The sequence below is a fragment of the Aegilops tauschii genome, chromosome 1 (genome assembly GCF_002575655.3).
Source record: "Aegilops tauschii subsp. strangulata cultivar AL8/78 chromosome 1, Aet v6.0, whole genome shotgun sequence".
NCBI classification, from domain to species: Eukaryota; Viridiplantae; Streptophyta; class Magnoliopsida; order Poales; family Poaceae; genus Aegilops; species Aegilops tauschii.
In genome coordinates, this window is record NC_053035.3 from 344,482,078 (window position 1) to 344,504,976 (window position 22,899).

Consider the following 22,899-nt stretch of genomic DNA (forward strand, 5'->3'; position numbering starts at 1 on the left):
CCCGCGGTTGGTCCACTTCCGCGCGCCGCGCTTCCTCGCGCCGTTGGACCGGACGCGCCGCTCGCGCTCCGGGTCCCTCTCACGGCCGGATCTGCTGCCGGAGCCGCGTCCGGAGCTCCACATTCGCCCCCACATGGCGGCTGGAGGCGGGGCGGAGGGTCGCCGGCGGCGAGAAATTGGAAGAGGAGAAAGGGGAATCGGGTGGCTCACGGCGGCGGGGGATAGGGTTTAGACCCGCAAAAGGGTCACGGAACCGCACTTATAGTGCTCGGGGCGTGCGGTTTGCGGGCTGCGGCAAAAAAATTTACGGGCCGGGCGAGTATGCGGGCTCTGTTCTGGCCGCAAAATTGACCCGAGCCCGCATAGTCGCCGAAATTTTTGCGGGCCAGACGTTTTACGGGGTCTGCTAGAGTTGCTCTTATGGCGTTCGGGATATATAGAAGCCTATCCGAACGTTTTCGGACGGTCTGTAATGTCTCCCGCTCCGAATGGCTCGTTCGGACCGGCCGCCAATGGATCCGAACGTCCGCGCGATATCAGGGTGTTTTTTTTGGACTGAAAAAGGGTCTTGGGTGAAGACAAACCACGCCCGTCCGATGTAAAATAAGTGGCCACCGAGCACGAATGGAGCGGCTGAAATCTCTAGTCGTGGCTTGGGGTGCTCGTGTAACAGGAGGCGGAAGTAGGACGCCCGTGCACGCTGTGTACCTACCAGTTCTCGGCGTAGTAGGTAGTCACTGCCGTCGGTGCCGTGGGTCGAAGGGCCCACCAGAATCGTGCCTCGCACAGACTCCAGGGTCCCACTGAAGCCCCGGCCCCACCCGTCAGCCCGTCGCCCTTTCCAGCCGTCACAGCTCACAGCGCCCGGGCGCCCGCAAGCCATTAATAACCGAACACGGAGGGCAGGCGGAAACTCCACAGCTCATCTCCCCACCTGAACGGCCCTATCGGAGAAGAGGGGAACGGCGCGGCGGGAAGCTGCTGGATCGCGCGCGCGGCCATGTCCGCCGACGAGGCCGCACTGAAGGTACACACACGCCTCGTGAGGCTTGCTCTGAATTTATACTTCTCTTTTAGAGGGTAGGTTTCTGCCCTTGGATCACCCGAAATTTAGGGAACTTTCGAGGGGCGAACCTGGGCGGAGGGTTCAGTTGCTTTGGATCCTTATGGTTAATGTGGGCGATTCGTGCGCTCCTGACGCCAATGGTGCTCGGGATTTTGGTTTGCGCCGTTCGGGGCCACGGTGGAAGGCCGAAGCGGCTGAATTTCGGTGTGTATTTCTGTTTGGCATTGCAGAGTATTTAGTTCAGGAGTGCCCATGAAATGCCCCTATTATGCGGTGCCGTGTTGCTGATCCTGTAGTCTTAGACTTACCTGAAGAGGATGATTAAGCATCAACTGTGTGACTCAGTTCAGCTCATCCCCATTATTTTAGTATTATTAGGCTGCCCTATTCCATGTGCATCATGTCCAAAAACATTGACTGATCACAGTAAGTATATAAATACTCCATGCTTGTAGAGTTGCAATACGGTTTCTAATCTCAACCTCTAGTGGCCATCTCTTTGAGATCATATATCTTGCCTCAGTTCTTGTCGATCAACTTGCACTTGTTTCCCCAAGTGTTCCACCTTTGTGATATTTGAACATATTATATCATTAACTTCTGTCTTATTTTTTTCTGTGGGTTGACAAAAGCACATATAATACTCATCTTTGACACGTGGGAGAAGAATATGCGGTGCTGTCCTGTTGAGCATTGACTTGTCTGTCACATAGTGACTGATGCACTACTGAAAGGATTTTGAAACCAAAATAATACTGAAAACCTTGGATGTTATATGTGTCTAGAGGCGATACAGTTTGGTGCCTTGCTAACTTCACAACTACTGCTAGATGCACAGCTAAACATCCCCTCACAGTTTGCTTAAAATCTTCTGAATTTTCTGTAACATATCTGGTTATAGTAGGATTTTCACAAACCATACCTGACTATATGAACAAAGTAAGACTTTAAAGTCATTGACACAACCTGTGTTTTCGTTTTGTTTAGTCTCTCGCTGTTGTTAATGCATGAACTTGGTTTAAACTTCAGTGACATACTCTAGAGTTTTATACAATGTCTACCAGCAGCACTTGGCCTGTACTATATTTGTTCCTTTGAGTGGTCCGTTTGATGCTGGAAAGCTTGAATTCTGTTACCCTCGTCAGATTTCATGTTATCTTAATGAGGTTTATTCTTTTACAGACCTGTCATGAGAGAATAAACCTTAGTGTAGCTGCCTCACACCAAGCTGAGAATGGACCCGTCACCACAGTTAGTTCCAAGAAATCAGAGGAGGCGACCTATGCATACCTTCCTCCTATCGAGTCAACTGACGCGCACCTTCACGAGTTTGCAGAGGCCATGAGAAGTAATAATACAAATACTTGACATCATCTGAAGTCTGTCACTCTACTGTCTAAAACTTATGTGTGTCTGCACACATGTGCTTAATGTACATATACTTTGCAATTTAAGCTGTTGGAAAAGCACTGCGACAAGTCGCGGAAGGGAAAGCTGCTGCCCAAGCAGAGGCAGCTGAGTGGAAGCGCAAGTATGAATCTGAGAAGGCAGCCAAGGCACACACGCATCACAGTGTAATTAAAGGTACACAATTGGAAATTTTGAGTTTTACTAGTTCATGGTAGCTATCACATATTACCGCAAAACATATTTTTGTCGTATTTCGGTACATGATACATTATCATTTTAAATAATGGTATATTATTAGATCAGCCTCCATTGTCGTAGAAGACCAGTCAACGAAAGAAGGATCCATTGTACTGAAGTTGTACCTTCCGTGCGCAGAATATTAATGAACTTTCTAAAAAAAGCATGTAAACATAGTTTAATTATCCATGCACATCAGTATCGAAACTACGCAAATAACATGATTCCAGATACATAAGGAATGTAGTCCAACAAGTTAATAAACTGACTACTTTATCTTATCATGCACCTGATTTTGTCAAGAAAATTCATACTAAACTGTAACTTGTGCAGGCTGCAGCAACTGTGTCAAGGACAAGCTAGAGCATTTGGCTAGTAAACTGACACTGGAGACTGCCTCGGCTGATGAAACAGGCTGTTGCGGAAACCATGGGATCTGCTCACGTCAAATTCTCCAGGATCAGTGTCCTGGACCTAACCGTAAATCAGATGGCAGGATTGTTGGAAGAAAGGTATCCTTTGGGCTTTGGGCAAGGATATACCCTTACATGCTGTCTGTTTGCAGCTGTTGGTTTACATGACCATACTAATGTGTTTTCTTCGTAATGTGGTTTGATGCTAAAATCAACTCATATCCAGCTGTTCTTCATCTGATGCTGCTGGGTTACCTCTAAATACTTGCTGTCACCCAGATTAACGAAAGGAAGCCAATAAAAAATGATATGTGAAAAGAACTTTTTGCACATTAAATATACACCATTGAACTTGCAAAACTATTTTTTATTTATTTCTGGTTTGCTATATCTATTAGTGAAGAATCTCCCTGAAAAGCACAAGCATTTGTCTATGACATTTTGCTTGTGATACACAAATAACAGGAACACTTTTCATGTTTTGACACAGTTGGAAGAAATAGTCCTTTTCCAGTCAATGCGACTTGTCCTTTTTTCTTTTTTTCTAAAAGCACCTTTTCCTTATATTTGCAGGTACCATTTAGACTTTCGTGGGGTAGCAATGGGGATAAGAACGGTCAGCACAAGCATGATTTTGTGTCCTTCGAAAAAGGGGATATTACAACAGCAGAACGCAGCAATAAACAGGTAGCCCTTTTATGCTTAGTTTGATCCATTTTGAACAGAATATCTTATTTGTTTCCACTCGTCTGAAATGATTGTTTGAGAATTCGAGATAATCTCATTGCTGCTGCATATTTTTTCATGTCAACAAATACTCTCCTTGCAGATTTTTCTGAAATGGGATTCCCCTCCACAAACAGTTCTTTTTGTGACTAAACCTAATTCCAACTCCGTGCATGCTCTCTGTTCCGAAATGGTTAGGTATGTTTCTTTGCTGCCTATCCCGAGAGAATTTTACTAATGTCAATTATCTGGTGTATTCCACGCAACAGTATATGTTTGTTAGAACTTATTCTCCCCTGCTTAATGTCTTGTCGAACTGTATCTTCAAATATATTTGCCCACATGTCTTAAGTGTTCTGTGTATTTCTTGCAGATGGCTTAAAGAACATAATAACATAAACATCTTTGTAGAGCCACGAGTTAGCAAGGAACTACTGATTGAAGATTCTTACTTCAACTTTATTCAGACATGGGATAATGGTAAGAGAGTTTGACTGTATATTTCATTTTTCCACATTGCTTCCGACTGTACTTTTGGGATATAGGGATATTTGCTGTATTTTCGTGTCTGGATGTATTTTATTTTTAAAATCTCTATAACCTGATATGTGAATAGTTGTTATGGCTGTTTATTAGAAGAATGAAAAATGCTATGTTGTTATTTAGCAATTACATAAAGGACTTGTGCACCTCAAAGTTGCAGAGCACGCAAGTGGATTTCCAAGTAATATTTTGAATTTCTGCTCCATCCATGGTTTCTTTTGGGAGGACTCCTGTACAATCTCATTGTCGAACACTCAAGCACCTAAATTTCTCTCGTGATTTTAACAAGTGACGTGGTATGGGGGTTTAGTTACCTCGAGCAGTTATTCTTTACCATCAGTACACAAGTTTTCTGATGTTGTTTTTGTGTGAGATAACCTACCAAGACTACCAAGAATGAACTGCTCTTAAGTCTAAATAGTTTTTATATTTGCTATAATTGTTACTAACTTCCTGTTAATGCTCGAGGGTCATCTCTTATTAAGCATTTCCTTCTCCATTGCTGAATTATATCCAGTAAAGTTCTTCTGTGTTTTCTTATAGATGATTTTAAGCTATCACTGATTGTACTACCTTTAGTCCATATAACCTTTTCCATATAGTGCTCAACTAATGAGAAATATCTGATAGATGAGGAAATGAAGACATTACACACGAAGGTTGACCTCATTGTAACTCTCGGAGGTGATGGAACTGTTCTGTGGGTATGCAGCTCAATTATTGTGACAGTCTATTGAATATGGATGTTGTGTGCTTAGTTTGACAGAGCACAACCTTTTGGTTAGTTCAGCCTTTAATAAAATATACTACGTAGCAGTCTTATAACACTAATGTGTTATTAGTGCGCGTAGTTCCTTTGTGCATAGGAATTTATTTACTATGCAGATGTTAGCTCGCAATAAGGACATCCAAATGATTAGAATAGGTCAAACAGTTTTTTTTTCCAAATTCTGTTAATGTAAAATAAAAAAACAATTACATACACCTTGAAGGAAAACTGAGTAACTATCAGATGTACTCCTTCCGTTCCTAAATATAAGTCCTTTTAGAGATTCAAATGCGGATTACATACGAAGCAAAATGAGTGAATCTACGCTCTAAAGTATGTCTATATACATCCGTATTTTGTCTTTATTGAAATCTCTAAAAAGACTTACATGTATTTAGGAACGGAGGGAGTACATAAAAAATACAAGCTTTTTGGATGGAATAGACTTGTAGATAGATGATCGAATAAGTTCAGTAAGAGCAACTTAGAGGAAAATATCAATGCTATTAAGCATGGCTAGAGTGCAAGATGTTGAAGTGTGTTCACTTAGTTAACAGCGCATTGGAGAGTGGTTCGTCCACTCTTCTAAAGTCAATGCAAGATGCGGCCGCTGATTGATTTGTGGCTACAATAAACCCTTTTCAGGGATTGTCGATAGTGAGCCAGGTCTAGTTCTACGAGCAATAGCACCGAGTTCTTCAATACATTTCTAATCACATGGATACTTTTCTAACCTAGCTATTTTCTCGACTCATATTGTATTAGAAAAAGAATGGCGAGCGCAAAGTACAAACTACCAACTGTGGGGATGACCAAACCAAAAACAGACAAAGCCAAAACCAAAACTAAGAGAAGACCTACTCTACACCACAGAAGTAAGAGATACCTACTCTAACCTACTCCAATCTAGCAGCTACTACGGTTGGTAGTATAAGCTGAACATTGCCCTACTATTGAATAACTCGATAACCTAAATGCTGGCTGTGTTATGTTGAAACAAATCCTGTCCTGGTTTGTTGTTCTCCATAATTTTCAGTATTTTATGGCTTGTTTTTATAATCAGTTTAAGCTAGGGAGCTCTTTAACATGACAACATCTGTAAACAGGCTGCATCATTGTTCAAAGGGCCAGTTCCCCCAGTGGTTGCATTCTCTCTTGGATCATTGGGCTTCATGACTCCCTTCCGTATCCTTAATCATCAGTTTATTTTTGTTTTGAGTCCTTGCTAACCATGTTGCCAAACTGCACTGCTGTTTATTTTTGTTATTACATCGTTACATTTGGATATTGCACTTCTGCCTTTTCAACTCTGCATAGCAGATCCATGGCATGTTTGATTCCATCTGCAACTGGCCATAGCAGATTGCAACGTTTGGTCTCAGAGATTTAACATCGATACTTCACTATATGTGTCACAATCCCATCACAATCTCTATACCAGGGGTGCCTACATATTTTGTACCTGACTAACAGTGAATCTAATACTATATTAGTAATATAAAATATTTTTTACTCGGTGGAGCTTTATGCTCTGTGCTCAACCCACCATTTACATAGTTTGTCCTTAACTTAAGGTTAGCAAGCGAGCAGTATCGTGAGTGCTTGGGCAATGTGCTGAAAAGACCATTTGCTATCACACTGAGGAGCCGGCTGCAGTGTCATGTAATTCGTGATGCAGCTAAAGATGAAGTTGAGACTGGGGAACCGATTCTAGTGCTTAATGAAGTTACAATTGACCGAGGAATGTCATCTTACCTTACCTACTTAGAATGCTATTGTGATAGTTCTTTTGTTACATGCGTACAAGGAGATGGGCTAATAATATCAACAACATCTGGAAGCACAGCCTATTCACTGGCAGCTGGAGGATCAATGGTACATCCACAGGTATACCTTTAACTCTACATATACTCCCCAGATTTCATTTAGCGTTAGTATTATGTTTTAAATCACTGGAAAGGTTGTTATCTGCCTTGTTCTGTATTAAATAATATAATGTGTATTAGGTTTTATTAAGACAAGACTTTGGCCAGGAATTACTTGTTACTCCCTCTGATCCAAAATAAGTGTCGCAGTTTTGAACTGGGATTAGTTCAAAACTGCGACACTTTTTATGGATTGAAGGTAGTAATTATTATTTATATGACATGAAATTGGTATCACTAGATTCGGTTCTAAAATACTCGCTGATGATTATGATTTTATATCATATAAACCATTTATTAGTGGAGCAATTCTTGGTCAAAAAGCCTCGTGCTAACAAATACTAATAGCCCTTATATTATTGATGCGGGGAAAGTATATGTTTTAAAACTAGTTGAGGTGGATCTCAGTTTTTTAAAGGCCTAAAAACCTTGTCCTGGTTATTCTAGTTCAGTTTTTAAGGGGTCACTATTTCTACTAGATGCATTTTATATATTCTGAAATGTTGCCTGAGCAGCTATTTAAATCGTCACAAAGCCCATTGTACATGGTAACATTAGTTAAGAGGAATCAACAACCAACAATTTGATTAGAATCATGTATCAGCAATTAGACAATTTTGATGGTTCTGTGTTTGTCGCTCCCTGGTTTGTAGTCATTTCATATTTCATTCCCTTCAGTTGCTGCTTCTCATTTAAGTTGTACGATTTGCCTGTGCATGCAGGTCCCAGGGATCCTTTTCACACCAATCTGCCCCCATTCATTGTCATTCCGGCCTCTGATACTGCCGGAATACGTCACTCTGCGCGTGCAAGTACCGTTCAACAGCAGAGGGCAAGCCTGGGCGTCCTTCGACGGCAAGGGCAGAATTCAGCTAGGGCCTGGCGACGCCCTCATCTGCAGCGTCTCTCCATGGCCCTTGCCCACGGCGTGCCTGGTGGACTCGACAACGGACTTCCTGCGGAGCATCCATGAGGGCCTCCACTGGAACCTCAGGAAGAGCCAGGCACTGGACGGCCCTGGCTGACCGATGAAGTTTGCGTGTCACTGGAACTCGAGATGGCTGACGAGTCGTTAGATGTGATATTTCAGAGCATCTCCTCACAGCCCAGCGAAAATGGAGTGGACATGTATCATATATATATACTCCTGTGTTGGTCCGGTTCTTTATGAATCCTTGAATGTTCTTCTACTATATGCTGCGCTGCGCATAAAAGGGTTTATCGATATGTTTAGGTTTATTTAGGCTCGTGGAATTCGAACATGGTCCGTCTGTCGCCATGTGAATATCTATAGCTTTGTGGAGTAGAGGTGATGTAATTATGTAAGAGTTGCAGCTGAAACTCTGATGTGAATAATGGGCGGATTTCTTGCCTGCTGCTTGCCTTGGAAGAAGAGAGGTACACTAATAAGCTTTGCTTGCTTGTGCCGATTCCTAATGATAGCCAGTTGATCAGAAACAGTATTTGTTGTGGGGGACATCCTTCCGTGGGACCTAATTATATTGGTGGTTTTCCTGTCCCGCGGTTCGTTCTCCTTTTGTTCCCTCCTCTGTACTCATCCGATATAAAAACGATCTGGTATTTCAGGCCTATTGAAGGAAATATTCAGGCGGGAATCTCTCCCCCGGTGACCTTTCATTTTATTTTTATTTTATTTTTGAAAAAAGAATCTCGTAACGGCATTGCAGATAGCATCCAGCACCCGAAATACTACGAGCCAGTCGGCGTCCCCAATGCACGCGCACCTGCAATGCAAAGCTACGTCCCCGGCAGCTGCCAAACGAGTCTGTAGTGCCTAGTGCACCACGGGTCGTAACCAAACTGCATCATCCGTGGAGTCGTTCTCTTGAAAGCTCTCGGTAAGAAACGCTTCGCCACCAACCCCAACGAAAATCCGATCACGGAAATGGCCCGAGCCTCTCAGAAAAGGGCATTGCTAAATCTCAGTCGACTGAGACTAAACGAAGTTTTAGGGGGTGTTTGTTTTCAGGGATTTTTTTATGTAGGGGCTAGAAAAAATCCCTTTTAGAGACTTTTTTATCAAACGGGAGGGACTTTTTAGGGACTAAACTAGACATTTGAGACTAAATGAAGAAGACTCTCAAGGAGAGTCTTTTTTGGGACTTTGTGAGACTTTTCCAACAATGCCCCTCCATGCATCTATTGGCCCGCCACCCCATGGTGTTGTTTGATTGTTATTTTTCTATATACTAGGGGCAACATGGTCATTTAATAACCTCTAGGAAGGGACTAGGGACTTTTTAGTCTCTGAAAACAAACAGGGAGAGATTTTTTAGGGACTAGGGACTTTTTAGTTGGGACTAGAAAAAGTCTTAAGACTTATGAACCAAACAGGGCCTTAGTCGATGCTATATGCATGAAATCTTACTTGGAAATCCATGCAAAGTTTTCTTTTATTTTTCTTTCTTTTTTTATATGTTGTATCACTCGACTAAGACTCGTTAAGTCTCAGTTAAAAGATGTAGCCACACCCCTAAAAAAATCTGGATGCAAAACGATGAACACCAAAAATCAATCAACCCGTCAGTCGGACTGACGGTCTCGCTCTCGCCTGGCCGCTGAAAGACCGAAGTGAACCATTCGTGTCACTGGCACTGTGCCAGAAACCCACAACTCCAGAAGGACTGAAGGAGCGAGAGCGTACATAGCTGGTGCAGGCCACGGCAAGCTTCAAAAGGAAAATTCGCATCACAGGAGAGGAGGGAGCGCGGCCACACACGGCCTCGCCCCCACACGACGAAGCCCCCGCCGCGTCCACCGCACACTTTTCGCGCCCCCCTCGGCCTCGGCACGGGTCTCGGCTCGGCCGAGCCAAATCAGGCGCCCAGTCCGTCCCCTCCCTCCCTCCGGCCGGGTCGGTCCGAGCGACGAAGCCCTCCCTATCCGGTGCGCGTCCACCTCACCCGACCCGAGACCCATCGGTTCGCCTCCTTCGTTATAACACTCCACGCGCCCGCTCTCGGGATATAATCAATCATCCACCCGCTCTTATCTCCTCTTCCTCCTCCTCCCTCCCCCCCACCACCCCCGCCATGGCCACAGCCGCGGCCTGCGCGTCCTCCCTCCTCGCGCCGCCCTCCGCCTCGTGCGCGGCGGGGCCGGCCGCGTCCGGCGCGCTCTTCCCCACCTCCGTGCCCTCGCTGCGCGCGTACCCGCGGCTGCTCCTCGCCTTCCGCCGCCCCGCCGCGGCCGCCGTCGCCGACCCGCAGGGCGCCGCCGTGCTAGAGGAGGAGGAGGACGAGGCGCCCGTCCAGTTCGACGACATCGACGAGGACTACGAGGATGGATACGGCGGGCGCGGCCCCGCGTTCACGGCCCCCACCCGCCCGCGCACCGGCAAGGCCGCTCTCCCGCTCAAGCGCGACCGCGTACGCCACGGAACCCCGCGCGCATCGTTTTATCTTCTGTGTACGCGTCTCGTTTTGGACGGCTGGGTGACGTTGGTCTCTAATGCGTGCAGACCAGGTCCAAGAGATACCTGGAGATACAGAAGCTGAGGGAGAGCAAGAAGGAGTACGACGTGCCCATGGCCATCTCGCTCATGAAGCAGGTCGCCAACACCCGCTTCGTCGAGTCCGCGGAGGCGCATTTCCGCATGAACCTCGACCCCAAGTACAACGACCAGCAGCTCCGGGCCACGGTACCGTTTCATTTCTTCTTTCTCTTGTTTGCTCTCTCTCTCTCTCTCTCTCTCTCTCTCTCTTCCGTTGTTTGATTTGTGTTTTTGCTTGTGGCCGCAGGTCAATTTGCCCAAGGGGACGGGACAGACCGTGAAAATTGCAGTTCTCACCCAAGGTGAGTGACCACCGGTTGCATGTTGTTTGGACATGGTTATCGCCCAAACCGATGCAAATTGCACTCTATGACACATGTGTTCAACAGAGTTATATGATGCATGGAGTTGATCGAGTTCAGAGCATGCTGACTTCAATTTAATTGGTCAATATGTTATCTATGTAAAGCACCAATGCATGTTTTGTTGAACAATGTGGTCGATATGGTAAAAATGAGTCTGCCAAAGCAAACCCCGTTGGCTGTTAGTTTCAAGTAGTGACAACCCATGAACTTGCATTCCACCTAGGCTTGTCTATCTATGGTTCATGTCTCGTTCAATTGATGAATATTATGCTTACAGTTATCTTGCTCTTCTTTTGGAGTTGAAAAGCCATAAATGTATCAGAATTGAATGTTCATATTGGGTTGATCAAAATTGTGTCTTAGGGGTAACTTACTCAGCAGAAGCTCCCAATCAGCACACATTATGCTCATGGTGTTCCTAGTTCTGTTCATACACGTAGGATGTCAGTTGGGCATACCACTTTGGATTCATTTTCTTGATGCTATGATGCATAGACTTGTTGAATAATGTAAACTTCCATTTCAGTCTTTTGTTATACTATGTTATTCTTACCTGGTTATGCTCAGAAAATTGGCTACCTTATATAGTGATTCTCTGATGTCTTGCAGGTGAGAAGATAGATGAGGCAAGGGCTGCAGGCGCTGATATTGTTGGCTCAGATGACTTGATTGAACAAATAAAAGGAGGATTCATGGAGTTTGACAAATTGATTGCGTCACCTGATATGATGCCTAAGGTATGGCAGTGGAACTAGCTTTGTGCGGATCATCTTTGAAGTCTCTCTTGTTTAATGAAGCTTCCCTATCCACATGCAAGGTTGTTGGGCATATTTAATTAAGCAATTGTCGGACACTTCACGGAAACAGATTTTACTAGGAAATAATACAGTGATGCCTTTTTATTTGTGATGATGGTCAAATATACTCCATTGGAATGTATTTTTCTTTTTGTTGTATTGCATTCCCTTTACTCAAACATTCCCTTTCTTAGGTTGCCAGCTTGGGTAAGATTCTAGGACCAAGAGGATTGATGCCCAACCCCAAAGCTGGTACTGTTTCTCCAAACATTACTCAGGTACTGTAGAGACTTTATTTGGTTTCCCGTAAATATTGCTTGTGAATCATCAATCATGTCTGTTGTTTGGACTGGGTATTGCGACAGTGACAGTGGGTGAAACGTAGGGAGTTGCCCGTCCAACTTCAGTACCCAGATATTCATAGGTTGCTTCCTTGGCTAATTGCATATATTTCCATAGCTGAAGGCTCGTTCATAGAGATATGTATTGTGCAACTCGAATGTGTAGTTTGGTTGTGCTAGGGAAAGTCAAGGAAGTGGGAGAGGAAAGTAGATGATGTTGATGTGGCAGTGAACTGCTAATAATTTTTAATCTGCAAGTTGCCTTGGTAAGGCTGAAAGTATAGTAACAATAATAATCAACTTAAGGCAGAGTGGGTTAGTTGACTGTAAGGTAGGACTACCAAGTCTACAATTGTTGATGACATTTGAGTTGATGGATTTTAGCACCTAGTCTCAAAGCTTTGAGTACCTGAAACCACTTAGGATTGCATAAGTAGGACTAACACATCATTTTTATTTATATAGTAAATAGGTAACATTTGTAGTTGAATACCTGAATGTTAATCTATATTCATCCTGGCAAGACTATCATGATACACTGCAGCTATACAGGACTGCAGCAACACATACAGTACAACCTTGATATAAGTTGTTGACACTGATAAATGATCTTATTCACACATTGTATTCATAAAGTCTCTTTTTTCGTGATATTGCGACATTCATCTGGCTATGGTCTGCCGTGTGATTTTTTTTTTCTCTGCTAGTCATCTCTGGAGTAAGTTTGCAGCTGAACTTCTGGTGGTATCCTGTCTGCAGGCTTTCCTATGCAGAAGTTGCCCTTTACTTTTGCTGATCGTGAATCTAAGTCATTCTAGAATTCATGCCAGTAAAAAAAAATTGGTTTGGCCTTCAATGTATAAATACTAATGTAATCTGTCATCATTTTAAATATATTTCCATACTGTATAGTTGTATGATTGTGGCAGCAACATAGTACGAGATAAATTAGTTGTTGAAGTGGTATGGATTACCTTGAAGGTCGTGTTGGCGTCGAGAATGACCTAATAGTTGAGAGTATTATTTGATCTGTTTATGCTGTACCAACTTAAAATTGAGCCAATCAGCCCCAATCTTGTACTACCTATGTAACATTTTACAAGACGTTTTTAGAGTCTATGACAGTGTCAAAAAACGTCTTATATTAAGTTACGAAGGGAGTAGCAGTTAAAAGTTTTATACTGTCAATGGAGAGTGATGAGCTTGATTATGCTAATTGTGCAAATGGTTACAGGCTATCGATGAGTTCAAGAAAGGTAAAGTTGAATTCAGAGTTGATAAGACAGGGATTGCGCACATTCCTTTCGGCAAGGTTAACTTCCCTGAAGAAGACCTTATTGCAAACTTCATGGCTGTTGTTGTAAGATATCTGCTCTTAAAAACATCTCTTTTGTTGCCACTCTCAGAGTTTATGTTTACTTACCTTTTGCCATATCTTCCCAGCGCTCCATTGAGAGGAACAAGCCATCTGGTGCAAAGGGGATATACTGGAAAACGGCATATGTATGCTCATCAATGGGACCTTCAATCAAGCTGAACATTAAAGAAATGCTCGACTATGGCGCAGATTCGTCTAACTAGATGTCACCACGACCAATTAAGTCATCAGGCATTTGCTGCCAACTTCACAGGCTTGACCATCCATCCCTTGTGATAAATACACACTGAGAAACACGACTGTGGGGGAACACTGGGAGGTGCTTAGGTACAGTTTTTTTTTAGTTTCACGGACATCCGACGTCGGCAGTTAAACAGTGCCCTGATCAACAAACAAGCGGTATTGTTGGTCGTTTGTATTTATGAGCGAATTATGCATGCACTTACACATGTATTTTTGTCTGATGTTTGTTGTAATGTTCATCATTTTGTCAATAGTCATCCTTGAGCTTCAGCCAATATCATGTCCTCACCCGCCGTCATCGTTAAGTTGCTGCTGTTCTTGGACCATACAAATGATTAGAGGAGTAAAATTTGTGTAAAAGAAAAGTTAAAATGAGAACAATACTCACTGTGCTTATAAGTTGGATTTGGCCAAGGCCTATGATAGGGTCGATTGGAACTTTCTTGAGGGGGTCCTTCGGAAGACAGGTTTTGATCAAAAGTGGATTAATTGGGTAATGCAATGTGTCAGATCAGTTAGATATTCGGTGAGATGCAATGGTGAATTGCTGTCACCGTTCATCCCGTCTAGGGGATTGCGGCAGGGTGACCCATTAAGCCCGTACTTGTTTCTCTTTGTTGCGGATAGTCTGGTCGGCCTCATAAACAAGGAGATTGAGTCTGGAAACCTGAGCCCTATTAAAATTGCTAGAAACAGCCCAGGCATATCGAACCTTCTGTTTGCGGATGACAGTTTGCTGTTCTTCAAGGCTACTCTTGAGCAAGCCAGGACTATCAAGAAGGTGCTGTCCACTTTCCAGAAGTGCACCGGACAACTGCTGAGCGAGAGCAAATGTTCGCTGTTATTTAGTGAAGCTTGCCCGGAAGAGGTCAGAAACCAAATCAAAAACTGCCTGGGAGTTGTGGCATCAACTTTTGAAAGTAAGTACTTGGGATTGCCAACACCGGAAGGGAGAATGAAGGATGAAAACTTTCAGCCAATTACGGATAAGTGTGGGAAGAGATGCAATGACTACTTTGAAAAATTTATGTCATACGCGGCAAAGGAAGTGCATGTCAAATCTGTGGTGCAGTCTCTCCCTTGCTTTACCATGGGCGTTTTCCTCCTGTCCAAAGGGTTCTGTGAGAAATATGAGAAAATGGTGAGAGACTTCTGGTGGGGGGACGAGGTTGGACATAGAAAAGTTTACTGGATGTCGTGGGATCACATGACGAGACCCAAGCGAGCAGGAGGCATTGGTTTCAGAGATAGGCACCTATTTAACTTACCCCTTCTTGCTAAACAAGGGTGGAGACTGCTGCAGAACCTGGACAGCCTGTGTGCAAGGGTAATTAAATCTAAGTACTACCCACACGGGAATTTGATTGACACTGTCTTTGCAGCGGATGCGTCTCCAGTCTGGAGGGGTATAGAAGCAGGGCTTGAACTCCTCAAGAAGGGCATAATTTGGAGAGTAGGAGATGGAAAGAACATACAAATACAAAGGGACCAGTGGATCCCTCGGAAAGAGGGCCTTCGGACGGCAGCCTTCATTAGGCGATCGAGATTGAGATGGGTGAACCAGTTAATGCACTCGGACAGGAAGGAATGGGATACAGAGCTTATTCGGCAGATTTTTCATAGTTTTGATGCGGAGGAAATTATAAAGATTAACATCCCTAGTACGGACACAAAGGATCATATCGCCTGGCACCATGAGAGAAATGGAGTGTTTTCGGTGAGAAGTGCATATAAGCTAACTGCCTCGCTAAAAACACATGCTGCACAAGAACCCTCGAGCTCTTCAGGTGAGGTGCAGGACCGGAGCATCTGGGACAGCATATGGAAGGCAAAAGTCCCACCGAAAGTCAAAATATTTGGATGGAGGGTTGCAACTAACTCACTTGCAACAAAAAGGAATAAATTCAGAAGAACACTTGAGTTAGATGCTATTTGTAATATATGTGGCGTCGATGAGGAGGATGAGTTCCATGCCGTACTGAAATGCACAAAAAGCAGAGCCCTGAGAGAGGCGCTAAGGAAAGTTTGGGACCTTCCTCCTGAGGTTGCATTCTGCCGTACGGGTCCGGATAGGCTTCAGATGTTACTATGCCCTGAAACTGAAGAAGTTAGAGCAAGAATTCTCATGATGCTTTGGAGAAGCTGGCATTTGCGTGATGATATTGTGCATGGGAACGGGAGAGAGACCATTAAAAAATCTGTTATGTTCCTACTGCAGTATTTTTTTGAAACAAGGCAAAAGATTTGCCATTTTCATTGATTAAGAGAGAAGTTTTAACAGGAACCCGCAAGGCGGGAGAATGGAGTCTACTCTCGCGGCATTACATTACAGAGGTGTCTAGCGCCTGCAAGCGCCCAAATACGAGCCTCCTCCTTTATCCTAGCAGTGACCATGGTCACCGTGGTAGCGACATTCCTAAAAACTCTTGCATTGCGCTCATTCCAGAGTTCCCAGGAAACAAGCATGAGCATGGAGGCCAGAGCCTTCCTCGGGGGCCCCCTATCTAGAATAGTCTTGAACCACCATTCCTTTACAGAAATTTCGTAACGCCAGCCCGCAGTGATAGCACTGTTTATGCCGATCCATGAAGCCACATTAGCCCAAACGCATTGGGAAAATCTGCATTGGAATAGGAGATGTGGTGCAGATTCAGTAACTTGCTTGCATAAAGGGCAAAGCCCACAATTGGGCCAGCCCCGACGCTGCAGCCTGTCCGCTGTCCAAACACGATTCTGGATGACGAGCCAAGCAAAAAACTTGCACTTAGGAGGAGCCCAAGCTTTCTAAACGGACATGTTCATGTTGCTCCTGAGATGGCCCTCGAACTGCGCCATGTAGGCCGAAGAAGAGGAATACTCGCCACTTGTAGTGAGCTTCCATAGGATAGTATCACGGACACCCGCAACAAGGTTGATCGTAGACACCCTTTCCCAAAGGAGGGCGAACTCCTGGATGTGCCCCAAGGATAGGCCGTGCTGGGTGTTTATTTGGCTGACCCAGAAATTGTTCAGGAGTGCCTTTTGGACTGTGCACGTCTTTTTCTTAGAGATGTCGTAGAGAGCGGGTGCAATGTCTTTCGGCCTGATCCCATCCAGCCAAGAGGAGTTCCAGAAGCTCGCGCTGCAACCGTCTCCCATGTGAACCATGGTGGCAGCCGCAAAAATGTCTCTGTCCTTGTCAGTACATGGTGTTCCAGTGCCTAGCCAAAGCTTAGGGGGATCTGCCCATTCATACCAAAGCCAACGAAGACGCAAGGCGGTTGCAAAATTCTCGAGGTTGAGCACTCCTAGCCCACCATAAATCCTTCGCTTACACACAAGTTCCCAATTAACTTTGCATTTTCCTCCCGTGACCTTGTCACAACCTGCCCACAGATATGCACGTCTCAAACTATCAATCTTCTTCCTCACCTCCACCGGTAAATCAAGGGGCGTCAGATGGTAGATTGCAATGGCCGTGAGCACCGCCTTGACGAGGACAATACGACCAGGGGTGGCCACGTGCTTGGCCGCCCATGGCGGGAGCTTGCCGGCGACCTTGTCCTCTAAATATTGGAAATGTATCCTTTTGAGTCTTCTAACTGAGAGGGGCAGCCCCAAATATCGCACTGGGAAGCCGGAGCAAACTGCTGGAAAGTCATGTAGAACATCCTGAAGGTTGATGCCCTCGCAACGGATAGGCGCAACGAGACTCTTTGCACAATTGGTGACCAAGCCAGTGACCTCCCCAAAAGAGGCCAATGTCGACGCCAAGAATTGAATATCACTTTTAATGGGTGCAACGAAGATGGCAGCATCATCGGCGTACAAGGACGCACGGATCGGTCTTCCTCTGAGCGGATGCAAGCTCCCTTGGGCCGTGGCTTTGGCAAGTATGTGGTGTAGGGGGTCAATAGCAAGGACAAAGAGGAGCGGCGAGAGCGGGTCCCCTTGCCGAAGGCCTTGTCCATGTCTGATCGGGTCGCCGGGAATGCCGTTAAGTAGCACACGGGAGGAGGCTGTGGAGAGGAGCGTCGAAATCCAATCACGGAAGTGACTTGGGAAGCCCAGGTGTCGAAGCAAATCCATTAAATAGTTCCATCTAACCGAATCGAAGGCCTTTTTGATATCGAGCTTGAAAAGGAGGGTAGGGGATTTCGTGCGGTGAAAGCGTCTGGCCAAGTTTCTGACATACATAAAGTTGTCGTGGATGCTTCTCTTTTTGATGAAAGCACTTTGTGCATTGGATACTAGGTTGGGCATGTGAGGGGCTAAGCGAGAGGCCATCATTTTAGCGATGATTTTGGCAACCGCATTAATGAGGCTAATTGGTCTGAAATCCGAAATGTCCTCGGCGCCGTCTTTTTTTGGGATAAGGGCGATGTTCGCTGAGTTGAGCCATGTGAAGCTGGAGGCGCGCAGGTTGGAGAAGCCATTGACAACAGCCATCAGATCCTGCTTGATGATGTCCCAACATTCCTTGAAAAAAATACCGGTGAAGCCATCCGGTCCGGGTGCCTTGTCACTTGGTAGGGAGAAAATAGCCGCTTTAGTTTCCTCTTCAGTGAATGGCAGGTCCAGATCCACAAGGTCACATGGCTGGGTTGGAATGGCCTCCCAGTTGAAATCTTTTGACCGTGCCTGCCCCTTACGAATGACCGTGGAGAAGTGCTCATGGACAATGGCTTTCTTGTCATCATGATTGGTAACCCATCCTTGGTTGTGCCGGAGACGATGGATAAAGTTTTTCCGTCTCCGCCGATTGATTCGGAGATGGAAAAAACGCGTATTAGCATCTCCCTCTTTAAGCAAGGTTATCCTTGAGGATTGCTTTTTTCTAGCTCGCTCTAGGACAGCCAGAGCGACAACCTTCCGCTTGAGCTGTTTCCTTATATCTTGCTCGTCGTTGCTCAAGGCCCGAATTTCTTGTGCCATGTCCAAGCGCAGGATGACCTCGAGAGCCATGTGGAGTTGGACTTTATGGTGAGAGAAGAGCTTCCTACTCCAGCACTATGAGGACGACATGGCAAGGGCATCCTTGACACAAGGCTCTGAGTCAGGAAAGGATCTATGGCCCCTGGCCATTAAAATGCCGCATGCTACCGCATCGGAGTGTAGACAGTGGTCTGCTCCGACAGAAGGAACCATCAAAATTAACTCCGATGCGTCCTACTTGCCTGACACAGGAAATTGTTGGGCGGGAGCTCTTGCTAGGAACTACAGGGGGCAGATCATGTTGTGCATAGGGAAACAGATGCTCACATCGAATAGTGTGGAAGAGGCGGAGGCCAAGGCCGCCCTGTGTGGGCTGCAAACGTTGGCGTCAATATATACAGGTCCTGTAGAGGTGGAACTGGACTGCCGATCAGTTATCAAGGAACTGTCAGCTGCTGGTCCTAGCCTGTCTCCCTGCTATGCTGTGATTCAGGACATCAAGGCGACCCTGTGCCAGTTTGCGTCGCACAAACTATCTTTTGCTGGGCGGGAGTGCAACAAACTAGCGCATGAACTAGCCACAGAAGCAAGGAAGGTGGGAGATCTGCATATTGTCGGCGGAGTTCCAGAAAGACTGCGTGCAATGATGCTTAAGGAGTGTAGCACCCATCCTGAGTAATTATTATTCAGGTTTCTCAAAAAAAAAGAAGAGTAGTCTTCGCTATGTGAATTTCATTTTAACAGCAAACTTGGGATCAGTCATTTGCCTAGTTGCACGGTCTGAAACCTAAAGTGAAAACTTTGGTAAGAATTTTCTCCTGCAAACTGAATGAGGTCGTATTGGGCCTGGAACCTACAGGGTATACTTCGGTAAAATGCTAGTGACGTAATTTATCTGAAGGTCCAGCGGTAAGAGAAACTCTAATGGGGCGACCCATTTCGCCCGGCGCCGTCCGTTTGGTCGGCGCCGACAGAAAAGTCGGCCCAACGCGCTGACCCAAACGGACGCGCGTCCGCTTTTCATCCGCGGACGACCCATTCCCGGCCCATTTTTTGAGCCAGATTTGCGTCGGCGCGGACATGCGACGGACGCGCGCACGCTCGCCTTCTCCTCTCCCCGGGCCCGCTGGTCGGTGGCTTATTGGCCTCCCCCATCCCCCAGCCAACAACAACCCTCGCCCGCCTCCTTTGTCATCGACGCCGCCGCCCTTTTTTGCCGGCGACTCTGCCAGCCGCCGCCGCCTCCACATCCGCCCAACAACGCCGCTCATTCCCCCCGTTGCCCCGCCACCGCCGTCTTGCCGCCGGGGAGCAAACTGTTTCCCACCGCCACTCCCCCAACCGCACAGCCGCTCGCGACCAAGAGGCCGCCTCGCCGCCCCGGCCAGATCCTCACCGGCACGCTCGTTGGACGCCGGCCCACTCGTCGGACGTCGGCAGGGCAGCTAGCTGGTCCGTGCACGCCGCGACTCCCCTCGCCGGCCGTCTCCTTCTTCGACGCCCGCAAGCTGTTCGACGGTTTGCCAAGGTACGAAAATGGACTCCGCCGATGAGTTCTTTTTCCACAATTTCCTTTGCGACTCCGACGATTCGTCGTCCGACGACGAGGAGGAGATATTGGCTGCCGTGTTGGTCCATCACCACCTCAACAGCCATCGGCCGTTGTTTCGTGGCTCCATTTTGGGCCACCTTCCGGCGTTGAATCGCAACCGAGAGAGCGGGCATTTCCTTCTTTGGAATGACTACTTTGATACAACAAATCCATTGTTCAAACATCAAAAATTCCGCCGCCGTTTCCGTATGAGTAGGCATCTTTTCAACCGTATTAGAGAGGGGGTGGTCGGCTATGATGACTATTTCGAGTGCAAAGAGGTGCCGTCGGCAAGATCGGTTTCTCCTCTTATCAGAAATGCACTGCCGCCATCCGAATGCTTGCATACGGAGTGCCCGGTGATCTCATTGACGAGTACGTCCGTATGAGTGAGTCTACATGCCTAGAGTCCCTGTATAAATTCTGCAAGGCTGTTATTGCTGTGTTTGGCCCTGAGTATTTGAGAGAGCCGACAGCTGAAGATACAGCCCGTTTGTTGGCGACGAATGCCAGAAGGGGCTTTCCAGGGATGCTTGGCAGCATAGATTGAATGCACTGGGAGTGGAAGAACCGTCCTTCTGCTTGGCAAGGGCAGTATAAGGGACATGTCAGGGCTTGCACTGTCATATTAGAGGCCGTGTCGTCCCAAGATCTCTGGATCTGGCACTCTTTCTTTGGCATGCTGGATCACACAATGATATCAACGTGCTTCAGCGCTCGCCGGTGTTTGCTAGGCTTGCCGAAGGCAACAGCCCACCGGTGAACTTTACTATCAACGGACACAACTACGACAAAGGATACTACCTGGGTGACGGTATCTATCCTCAGTGGACCACTATTGTCAAGACAATACCCAACCCTGTCAGAGAGAAGAGGAAAAGATTTGCCCAGGAGCAAGAGAGTGCCAGGAAGGATGTCGAGCGTGCCTTTGGTGTTTTGCAATCTCGATGGGGCATCGTTCGGTATCCTGCTAATATCTGGAGCACGCATAAACTATGGGAGGTGATGACTGCTTGTGTGATCATGCACAATATAATCGTAGAAGACGAGCGCCCGGAACGTCTGTACAATCAAGGGTTTCAGTTTCAGGGTGAGAATGTTGTGCCTGAGCATAGAGTAGCGGCAACATTTGAACAGTTCACCCAATTTTATGAAGACATGCGTGATTGGGAAACTCACGTGCAACTGCAAAATGATTTGGTTGAGCATATGTGGGCTCATGTTGGCAACCAATAGATGTATCTTTTTTTATTCGTTTGAAAAACTATGTGACACATTTTTATTTGTATCCGGCTTGTAAAACTATAATATTTTTATTCGATAAAACTATGTTATTGACAATATGTTTGAATGCAAATCAATGTAAATATTAGGCGGCCAGCCGGCCACGCCGGCACATATGGGTCGGCGCGTTGAACGCGCTGCCGACCCAAATCTAAAAGAGGGCGGACGCAGGGCGGGCGGCCGACCCAAACGGACAAAAAACGGACGAAATCGCCGTCCGTTTGGGTCGGCCCGTTGGAGTTGCTCTAACAAAGTGGTAAGATGCTTCTACAGGTTTTTAGTGTGTAGTGAGTAGTCTAGGTAATCATACAATTATGGAGGACTGGAATTTTTATATTTTTTTTAGGGATTTAGAATTTATTTTCTATGAGGTTGTTTGGTTTTGTAGGACTATACCCATAGAAACTTTTCCTAATGATTGTACATTCGTACTACATTTTTCATAAGAATTTTTTAATTGACTCGAACTTCTTGGGATCATCCTTTGTTTCTCTGACGATGTAAATTCAATCATTGGGGCAATTTCAATCATGCAAGATATAAGTGGACATGTCGTCACAATCCTACATTCTCTATTTCAGCGTTTTTGGAATGCTGTGAGTCAAATGAGCCCCTAGATTCAGTATATTTTTTGCGATTCCAAAGATTTTTCTCAACTATAGTATAAGTTATTTCTGAATGATCTGCAAAAGGAAACACATAAATTAGACAGACCAACGCGTAAGTTTCTGCAAAGTCCCTCAGATTTGATTAAAGCAAAATTATGTTTTTGTCCCTTGACTGCTGACACGATTTGGTTGTGAGACTCAAAACAACAAAATTTTGAATAATATAGTACATTTTCTCAATACAACCTATTAGTTTGTATTACAGTTGAGCATATAGGTTGTATTTCTTAATAGGCACTAGAGGAAACACATAAATTAGACAGATCAATGCATAAGTTTCTATAAAGTCCCTCAGATTTGATTAAAGCAAAATTATGTTTTTGTCCCTTGACTGCTACGATTTGGTCGTGAGACTTAAAGTCAACAAAATTTTGAATAATATAGTACTTTTTCTCAATACAACCTATTAGTTTGTATTACAGTATATTTACGAAATCGGATTTTGTTTATATTGTGGAAGCATGTTTCGCATTTTCTCATTGATTTGTAAATATTAGTAGTCAGCATTTTAAAATGTGTCTTTAGTCTCACCTAAAACCTCAACTTCAGATGATCAGATGGAAGATTTATATTACATTTCCTGATTTTTCTGTGTCTTATCTGATTTTCCATACTGACTAAAATCTATAAGGCCGGGCTTTGTACACGTCAAACGTCGAACAATGTCCATACTGATCTCTATACCTATTATGGTGCTCTGCAAAGAAGATCATGC

General features: G+C 45.3%; 3 protein-coding genes across 3 annotated transcripts; all 3 read left to right on the forward strand.

Moving 5' to 3' along the window:
* The first annotated feature begins 714 nt into the window (after positions 1 to 714).
* LOC109782126 (putative NAD kinase 3) lies at positions 715 to 8,499 on the forward strand. The gene is made up of 11 exons (XM_020340716.4): positions 715 to 1,027; positions 2,249 to 2,414; positions 2,522 to 2,650; positions 3,047 to 3,225; positions 3,700 to 3,813; positions 3,956 to 4,050; positions 4,226 to 4,332; positions 5,026 to 5,099; positions 6,271 to 6,349; positions 6,744 to 7,051; positions 7,812 to 8,499. The coding sequence occupies exons 1-11, from the start codon at positions 1,001 to 1,003 to the stop codon at positions 8,112 to 8,114; spliced, it is 1,581 nt and encodes a 526-aa protein (XP_020196305.1). The 5' UTR covers positions 715 to 1,000; the 3' UTR covers positions 8,115 to 8,499.
* A 1,204-nt stretch (positions 8,500 to 9,703) lies between these two features.
* Positions 9,704 to 14,002, forward strand: LOC109782125 (large ribosomal subunit protein uL1c). Its single transcript, XM_020340715.4, has 7 exons — positions 9,704 to 10,478; positions 10,571 to 10,750; positions 10,851 to 10,905; positions 11,578 to 11,705; positions 11,960 to 12,043; positions 13,341 to 13,466; positions 13,550 to 14,002. Exons 1-7 carry the CDS (start codon positions 10,143 to 10,145, stop codon positions 13,685 to 13,687), a joined length of 1,047 nt encoding a protein of 348 aa, XP_020196304.1. The 5' UTR covers positions 9,704 to 10,142; the 3' UTR covers positions 13,688 to 14,002.
* A 4,727-nt stretch (positions 14,003 to 18,729) lies between these two features.
* Positions 18,730 to 19,320, forward strand: LOC109782121 (uncharacterized). Its single transcript, XM_020340709.1, has one exon. The coding sequence runs from the start codon at positions 18,730 to 18,732 to the stop codon at positions 19,318 to 19,320; it is 591 nt and encodes a 196-aa protein (XP_020196298.1).
* Positions 19,321 to 22,899: the final 3,579 nt, after the last annotated feature.